Source organism: Apis dorsata, unplaced genomic scaffold, assembly GCF_000469605.1.
Source record: "Apis dorsata unplaced genomic scaffold, Apis dorsata 1.3 scaffold_174, whole genome shotgun sequence".
NCBI classification, from domain to species: Eukaryota; Metazoa; Arthropoda; class Insecta; order Hymenoptera; family Apidae; genus Apis; species Apis dorsata.
This window is the reverse complement of record NW_006263462.1, coordinates 11338-21477: the sequence shown is the minus strand read 5'-3', so window position 1 is coordinate 21477 and position 10140 is coordinate 11338. Positions and strand designations below refer to the sequence as shown.

At 34.3% G+C, this 10140-nt stretch overlaps 1 protein-coding gene across 1 annotated transcript in view; it reads left to right on the top strand.

Annotated features, from left to right (window-relative positions):
• Positions 1–10140, top strand: part of LOC102677057 — a 122263-nt gene that overhangs the window by 106443 nt on the left and 5680 nt on the right. Inside the window, exon 3 of the mRNA XM_031509798.1 lies at positions 6327–6431. Within this exon, the coding sequence (XP_031365658.1) occupies positions 6327–6431 (105 nt within the window). The remainder of the gene's footprint in view (positions 1–6326; positions 6432–10140) is intronic.

Below are 10140 nucleotides of genomic sequence, written 5' to 3'. Positions count from 1 at the left end.
TCTCTCTCTCTCTCTCTCTCTCTCTCTCTCTCTCTCTCTCTCTTTCATCGCGTATATAGAAGGAAATAGAGGAAAGAGATTTCCGTTTAGAATCGTTTTCGAAAAAGTAAAAGTATTTTTATTTGAAAGTATTGTTTATTTGAAAGGGACACGAGATTCTTTTAGAATTATTTTTTAGCAAAGGAAAACCATGCAAAGAAGATACTTGTAACGCCCTCATATTTATCCAAAGATCATCACCAACTCATCTCTCTGCTCAACAAAAAGATGCTATTGAACCAACTGCTAAGAAGGAAAACACTCATCGATGATTAATTTAACTCACAAGTTGCCTTTTTACTTCGTAAAAAGAAACGAAAAAAAATTAAAAAATCCTATTAAATCGCTTGCATCGCGATGGTGAATCGGTGTACGCCTCCCTGGAAAGATAAGAATATGGCAGACAAGAATAGTCTTAAAATAAAGAGGAGGAGGAAGAATGGCGAGGGTGAGCGACAAAAAGGTTAAAGGGTGGTTAAAGGCAAACGTCATAGATATATATGTATATATATATGATTAGGCATAGCATGCGAATTAGCACAAAGGATGAAAGGAGTTCCTCGGCGGAGAAGAGCCGTTCCTCTCCCCCTCCCTTCCCCAATTCTCGACTCATTGTCAGCCGTTATGGTTGCAGGATAAGCAGGCAGGCTGAGGGGCACCGCAATGCAGGCAAGGGCGTTGTCAGGGGCGACCCTAGCGACCGTAAAAGCTGATTCGCATCGAAACAAACCGAACAAACCAACTCGTGTCCGGCACTGGGTAACTGGTTCTATTATTATCGATCCTTCTGGCAATCGGATTATCGATTCCTCCCGTGATGGATGACGGATGGACGTTTTTTTCTCCAGTTTTCGGAACCAAATTCATACGCCACCAATTCATACGCGTTCTCTCCGAGGCGAGGCTCGATTTGACACGACTCTCCCTTTTTTCTTCTTTTTTCCTCAGACAGAGAGATCTTTCGTGATGGTTGAGAAAAATCTTGAAAAGTAATATCGTCATTCTATTCGATGTTTTGACTACGAGATAAAGAATAAGATCCAGGAATCTATTTTTTAATTTTTATTATTATTTTTTGGAACTCTGTTGTTAAAAGGATTGAAATTGAATTTTATTTTTCTCGATGCGTACATCGATGTGAAAATGTGAAAGAACGTAGTGATTCCAGGTGGTGATTCGGTTCAACTTCTTGGCAAAGGGGGAGGGGAAAGCTTTCTTTCCTTGGACGATCGAAGTCGAAAGAATCGCGATTCCTTATTAATAATCGATTATTCGCTTGGGATAAATAAAGTTTTGGAAAAAAATGGCAGATTTTTATAAATCTTGGCGTAAATCCAGTGAAGGAAAAATAAGAAGGTCTCTCCTTCCCATTGCCATTTAATAGAAAAAGAAACGAAACCGATATCCTCATTGGTTTCCGATAAAAAGCAACAACATTTTATTTGAACAACCTTGCCACGTTTCTTCGCTTCGTATAAAGTATTAAATTAATATCCATTAGTCTCTTCCAATCTTCTATATTATATATAAGATAAATATAAAATAAAAATTATAATAATATATAATAAATAAATATAAATATAAATAAATATCCATTAGTCTCTTCTAATCTTCTCTATTATAATATAGAAGATTAATAGAAGATAAATTTAAGATAAATATAAAATAAAAATTACAATAATATATAATAAATAAATATAAATAAATATCCATTAGTCTCTTCCAATTTTTTCTATTATAATATAGAAGATTAATAGAAGATAAATTTAAGATAAATATAAAATAAAAATTATAATAATATATAATAAATAAATATTAATAAGATAAATATATATATATATTTTTCACAAAATCAACAGACAGAAGAATCCCTTGACCGCAGAGCGACATCGAAAATCGACTCGTCATTCACGATGAATCAAGAAACCTAAAAACTCGTCTTCTGTTGGATGATAACAATTCGACGATCGAACGGTGATCGTTAAAACACGAAATTTCCGATCGACGATCGCAAAGGCGGGCTCCTTAGAGATTCACGATCTCGAGGAGTCGATCTCTTTCGACTTGAATGGCGTAATTAGGCTTCCTAAGTTCTAATGGCGCGTTAACCCTCCTTGCAAGATTAATGGATCCAGGATTTCGCGAAATTGAGTGGAATATCTTAACTGCTGCGTGCGAATTTCGTTGTTATAGTTAAGCCTCCCTTTTTTGAAGAGAATTTTTGAAGAGAAGATTTCATCGATGATCTTTCAAGATTCGAAAATTTCGTCTATTTATCACTCTTTCTTCCTATCGATACAGTAATTGAGAATTCGATTATCTCTGAGATTGACAGAAGAAAGTTCCAAAAGCTTCGATTTGGAATATCGAACGATCTAATTCTTTGCACGAGAAAAAAAAAAGAGAAAAGATTCTTTCGTGATAGTGCTTGAGAAAAATCTTGAAAAGTAATATCGTCATCCTATGACAATTCTATGACTACGAGATCGAATCCTTTAAGAATAATGAAGGGAAGAACGAAGGAATTAATGCTGCTTACCCTATAATTCCTCGAGCTGTTCCTCGAGAGACTTTAAAAAGAGAATCGTTTAAAAATTCACCTTGGTGAATCTTTTCTTTTAAACGAATCCTTCGATCGATTGATCATTGTGACTATAAGCTTAAAAATTAAAAAAAATTAAAAATTCTTAATAAATAATAATAATAATAAATTAAAAATTATCTTAAAAATTTTATTCCTATTTTTCTTAACGAGCAGTGATCACGATTATTTTCGATTTGAGAGCAACTCAAGAAAGATCCAAATTGTCATGGAAATTTTAGAAAGTTCCTTCTCGATAATGATCCTACGTGTAGCACAATTCTATTTACCTTCGATTATAAGCTTCGTAAACTGTAATGCACGTGTTAGACACGCATTTTCCTAATAGTATTTGCTTCTTACTTTTGTAGAGCATTGGTGCAGGTACTTGAAATAATTGGGGGCGGTAATCTCCATAATTACGTTCGATAACCGCTCGTTAGAAAGTATCCGATCAATTCCTGTCTTCCTCCATAAAAAACGAACTTCACAAGATTCGAAGAATATCTGAAACGATGTTCCTATCCATTTTACAATTTTATTATTATTTTATATTATACAATTCCAATTCCATTGTTGTAGTATTAATATAAAAAAAATAAAAGTAGAAAAAAAAATAATAAAAAATAATAATAAAATAATAAAAAATAATAGTAATAAAAAAAGAGGAAGAATTTTCACAGAATTTCGAGAAGAATCGTGTTCGAGAAGAATCCATATTTAATCGACTCGAAAATATATAATTTTTCGATAATAATTTTCGAGATCGATGTTATTGGCGAAACGAGTCGAGTCGTGTTTTCTCGTGTTTGCATCGAATCAACTTAATTTCTCGGCCACACGGATCACGAGATTTCACCGTTGTTATTATCCGTGCACCGATGCTCTCCCACTGTTTCCACTTCGCCTCTGTTCGCCCTCCCCCTTATCGAAGATTATCCCGATTACTCTCGCGTCCGCGTGCAAGCTGTAATCTCGAGGTGATCGAAGGTGATTTCACGTTGACTCGAGAATCCCTCGGCTCCGTTTCCGGGTGGATCGCGTGTTGCATTCGAATTCGAAGTTGGGTAATTTTTTTTTTATAAAGCGAAAGTTTGAATTCAATTTCAAACTTCTTGCCTTCGCCATTATTTATAATAGAGAAACATATGGACGAGGAAATTAATATCGACGATTTTAATTATTTTATTTTAATATCGGTTATTAGTTCTAGTTTCAATTTTTCTACTACTTAAAAATAGGAAATAGGGAAATAGATCGTTTAATCATTAATTTTTGATATTTTTTTTTAATGTATTTATTATGTTCAGTGTTTTAATATATTAATTATTATTTAATACATATTTTTTGTAGATAGATAATTTATCTCACCATTTGATTCGTTTAAAAGCAATTTGACGAATGCTCGCGATTTAATTGCTTAAATTAAGTAACCCGAGGAGATCGAATCTAGAAAATTCTAAAGATTATTAAAAAAAAAAGATCGAGATTAAATTTTGTCTCGTTGATATTTTTTTAATATTTGATCGTGAGTTTACCCGAGTGACATCATTTTCCAATTTTCTCAAAATTGAAATGTAATCGAATTTGCTGAATTTCAAAATCTTTTGATCGAAAGGTAAGAAAATTTTTAAGCATAATTAATCCCTTTTCGTTATTAGAACTGAATTGAATTACCAACAAACGTCAACTAATTTACGAACAAAATGAAAATAGAGACATTTCCCAAATGTACTCGTGCAAATATTTCAGACAGAATTAACATTGATATTACCGCACCACGAAATTATGCATGTCCAATTACCATGCAATTAGCATGCAATTTCAATTACGATAATTTCGTTAATTCATTTTTCTTCTATATCGATGATTAATCTCTCGAAACCGGAGACCCTCTCGAGCGAGGGTTTATTTATCTACTGACGTCCGACGAAACCCATAGATCCATATTTCCGCGCGAGAGAGAGACGCGCGTAATCCAGAAACAGCGAAACCCTTTCAAGCGGATAGAATCGTCCACGACGACGACGATTCAATGCGACGCAACGCACGATCCCCATTGAGCGCGCCTTTAAACCGCCGCGCTGCGTAGGATCGATTTATGCCCGATCTCGTTCGTGCTCCAACTCGTCCCCCTACTTTGGACGCGCGCGCACTCCCCTCCCCTCCCCTTAAATACAGAGGTCGCACGAACGATTCGGCCTCGAAATCGGCGGAAACGGCCGATGTCGGCCGATGACGCGCTAACGGGATTACTCCTCGTCACGTGTCTCCTGTCATCGTTACGTTATCCGTTTATTATCCTGTTCGAGGGAAAATGGAGTGAAATTGAGCGGGCAAGTTTCAAAGGAAGGATCGGTGCGCCTTTTTTAAAAAAAAGAAAAATGTAGTCGATATTTATATATATATTTATTATATATATACATATATATATTTATATATAATATTGAAAAAGGAAGGGTATAATTGAATTTATTTGGATTCATAAATGGAATTCCAAATTCGTATATCGAGTAAGGAAGGATCGAACGAACTCGGTATGTCTTTTTTAAAAAAGAGAAAAATGTAATCGATTTATATATATATAATTGAAAAAGGAAGGGTATAATTGAACTTATTTGGATTCATAAATTTTTTTTTAAAAAATATATAATATATATAAATATATTAATATATTATATATAATATATTAATATATTATATATAATATATTAATATATTATATATAATATATTAATATATTATATATAATATATTAATATATTATATATAATATATTAATATATTATATATAATATATTAATATATTATATATAATATATTAATATATTATATATAATATATTAATATATTATATATAATATATTAATATATTATATATAATATATTAATATATTATATATAATATATTAATATATTATATATAATATATTAATATATTATATATAATATATTAATATATTATATATAATATATTAATATATTATATATAATATATTAATATATTATATATAATATATTAATATATTATATATAATATATTAATATATTATATATAATATATTAATATATTATATATAATATATTAATATATTATATATAATATATTAATATATTATATATAATATATTAATATATTATATATAATATATTAATATATTATATATAATATTTATTTATATTATAATATAAGTATATATATATATATATATATATAAAATTGAAAAAGCAAGGGTATAATTGAATTTATTTGAATTCATAAATGGAATTCCAAATTCGTATATCGAGTAAGGAAGGATCGAACGAGTTCAGTGCACCTTTTTTAAAAAAGAGAAAAATGTAGTCGATGTCTGTTGATAAACGATGTTTACATATATGTAATTATTATAATTAATATATAATTATATATTATGTATATAGAGAGAGATAATTTTAGGCTAGTAGAATTTTCATATATATAATTGAAAAAGGAAGGGTATAATTGAATTTACTTGAATTCATAAATGGAATTCCAAATTCGTATATCGAGTAGTCTTGGTACTTAATGCAGCGGAATCGGTGTGAATTTTTCGTTCATGTAAATGCAGCATACAATAATCCTCGAACACATTTTATTACGCACGATTGATCGAAAATTTGTTTGCAATCGTTTGTGCATATAAAGAAAATAAATAAATAAAGTTAACCGATCTTTGCTCTTTTCCAGGTCGATCTGAAGCCCCTGCGGGAGGCGACGATCGCCGTCCCGACGCCCAAGATCTCCGAGAAGCGGAAGGCGGAGGAAGCCGACGCAAGCAAGGACTTGAAAAAGGTAAACTACTCGACGAAAAAATTCGCCTATCTCGACTATCCCTAACTGAGAGGGAGAAAGATCCTCTCTCTCTTCCTCGACAGGTTTCTTCTCGTCACATTTTTGTATATAAAGAGATAATTTTAGGCTAGTAGAATTTTTAAATTCTCTTCCAAATTTCGTTTCAAAATATCCAAAAGATCAAATGAACCAAACAATGTTCGCAGTATCGAGTTAATAGCTAAAACTGAGGATAACAGAGGGACAGAAATACTTCTTTCCACTCGATCGCGTAACCGGTCTCTGGAACGAAAGGAATAAAAAGGGAAGAAAAAAAGTAATGCAACGGATGGTTAACGCAGGCCTCTCGAGCTCTATTTTCAAGCGCGGATGATGCCGGCTCCTTGGCCGTCGAAATTTCGGTGGAAAGCTGGGGAGGGGAGGGCTATATTTCATCGAGTTGTTCTCGTCGAATATCGACGAGAAGAGAGCGCGCATCCTGGCTCCGTGACGGGCCGCGTCGTCCTCATTAATCCACAACGGCCAGTCGTCGTCATTAACGAGATAAACGGCCGTGAACCATCGCCGCTTTTGAAGCACGAGGATCGTGTTTCCATCCACGAGCAAAATCCTCCTCGAGATATTCCATCCGATGAAACTCGCTCGAGAGAACTTTTTCTCTTTCTCCTTATAGATACTTTAATCGTTGTTATTATTAGATGATAGAGATTTGAGTTGTATAAGAAGAATTTTCGTGGAGGAATATTAATTAGACAATTTATTATTTAGAATTTTTTCGAGGATTTGTACATCTTTTTCTTTCTCCTTTTTGATACTTTAATCGTTGTTATTAGATGATAGAGATTTGAATTGTCTAATTGTGTATAAGAAGAATTTTCGTGGAGGAATATTAGACAATTTATGAAGAATTTTTTCGAGCATTCTCTTTCTCTTTATCGATATTTTAATCGTTATTATTATTGGATGATAGAGATTTGAGTTGTAAGAAGAATTTTCGTGGAGGAATATTAATTAGACAATTTATGGAGAATTTTTTCGAGGAGGTACATCTTTTTCCTTCTCCTTATCGATACTTTAATCGTTGTTATTATTGGATGATAGAGATTTGAGTATAAGCAGAATTGTCGAAGAATTTTTATATGAGAAGTTTTCTAAAGAAAGATCGAAGCTTTGAAGCAAAGTTGCCTGTCGCTATTTTTTTTCAATCATCAAACTTTTCTCTCCCCTTTTGTTACCCTTCATAATTAAGGTCGTTCTAATTAAGATTCTTTTTATTTCTTTTCGTACGAGTATAACTACGTGGAATTGTAATTTCTTTTTTGTTTAATTTTAATTATTTTCGAACGAATTTCGTTACGTGAATTTTATGAAATACATTTGGACGGATAAGATTGCGAAGAAGAGGAAATCTTGTCCCGTGGAAACAGCTTGAAGCGTGGAAGAAAATCGGCAAGATGTTTGGATAATTCTTTACACATTCGTTCGTCGTTGATAAAAGAACGAGAGGCGGGTTTCTCGCGCGGCACAATGGGCTTCTAATGCTAAATCGAGGTAATGAATTTCTGGACGAGTGGCGGCGATGCTGACCGAGCACGGAGAGTGCTCGAACAGAACAGTTTTCCAGAGAATAGGTTTGAGATGTTTGACTTGAGGAGTGGCGCTCTCGATTACAGCGTTCCCCCAAACTTTTCAGAAACGAAAAAATTCGTGCCTTCGATGAGCTAATATCCATCATCCATGAGATTTATCGTCATCATTCGCAAGAACAAAATGAAATTTAAAAAAATTTAATTTAATAATGATAATTTTATATCTCGTTTCATTAATTTACGAAACGAAGAAAAAAGGGAAAAAATTTTTCAAAGAAATTAACGTATCTCTGAATGCATAAACGATACAGAAAAAGTATTCGTTCGTTCTTCGTACATTTCGACTTTGACAAAAATATCGATCGAGTAACTATCGAGAGGTTGGAAACACGCGAGAAGAATTTTCTTTCTCGAAAAAAGAGGGAAAAAGAGAAGAAGAAGAAGAAGGAGAAGAAAAAAAAATCACTCCCTTTCGGTATTTCGCTAATTTCCACGCGGCAATTACTCCGCGCGGAGGAAACACAAAGGGCGGCGAGTGGATAATTTACCGTCTGTTGTTTGTTTTTTCAATGTCGGACCAAGTTTGCCAGAGCTCGCCGAGATCCACTTTGAAATTAATTGCTCAAGGTAGCGCTTAAAGTCTTAACCGAGACCGCTCCGCCCGGGGAGAGAAACACTTTGTTAATCCGCCATTAATCCACGTGGAAACGCGTCCCACCGGATTCGAAATAAATTCGCACGGCTTCCGTCGAACCGATCCCTATCCGTTCCGTTCTCCTCTTCCCGATGTATTGCAATTGCCATTGCGATTCGAGCGCCAACTTTCGAGTTAATTTCGACGAGATTGTTCTTTCTTTTTCAATTAGTCGGTGGACAGGTGGAGCCACCCGTCAGTAATCTAGTCTTCGCACGTAACCTATAAAAACCAGTTGCTTTTATCGAAACAAAGTTGTGAATATTTAACTGCAAGGATCTTCACGTTGCGATACGTTTCGTTGTAAAGATAAAGTTCGTAATGGATAGGCGGGATTGAGAAGAAATAAACAGTTGAATGGAGACTCGTTCCACTCTGGATATATTATAAGGCGAACATTTTGCTCGCTCGTTCGCTCGGGAAACGCAATTTTCGAAAAATTCGAAAATCTGAGAAGAGACTGGGGAGATTAAAAGTTTTCCTTCGAAACTCTCGTTTCGAATCTCCCATGGATGGATAGAGGGGCAGGGGGAGTTTTTTCCCCTTCGAAACTTTTTTTATCCCATTACAGTTTATGCTCTTCCAATATGTCCGGTAAATTTTGAAAGGAACGAGTTTTGTGGACCTAAGGGAAACAAGGAAAGATGTGTAGAGGAAAGTGTGGCGGAGGAGTTTGGCCAGAAAGGCGAATAAAAGAAAAAGAAGAAGAAGAAGAAGGGAGGTTGGGGGCAAAGTTTGCGAAGGAATCGAAGGATGCGCCTTGCCTCGCGTTAACGTGAACGAAAAAAGAACAGAGAAGAGGAGACCACGTACGACGGCCGTTGGTGAAGCCGTGGCGCAGCTTGTTGCCGCCTGTTGCTGTGTTCACTCTATCCAGACGTCGTCGATGGAAAAGTACGATAAACCGACGAGAAAAGGTGACGATAATCGAGTAAATAAAGCATGTGATTTTTGAATATTGGTTTAGGGGATCGGTTTAATTTTTTTTAGACAAGGAAGAAGAACGTTGTTTCTTCAAGATTCTAAAAAAAAATTTAAGGTCTTTGAAAAATTCGAAACTCGCGTGAAAATTAAAAATAATTTCGAACAAATTTATAAAAATTTGGAAATTTCCAAATTCTAAAAACTTGATCGAAAGATACTTAAATATCTCGATATCTAATCTAAGCAACCAACTCGTCGACTAATATTCTCTTCTCGTATCTCATCGATCAATTTAATCGCCACGAGTATGTCAAAGTGGATCGTAGGGAGATAACAGAGGGAAGGGGATCCTTTTAATGCAGCGTTCGATAAATTAATGCTCGCGCGGTATTCGAGCTTGTTAAGAAGGGAAACTTTGTCCTTTCACGGTTGAAAGGAAGAAAGGATGCTCGAGGACACGGCTAAATGGCGGGATGCCGGGCAAAAGATTTCGATGCCTCTA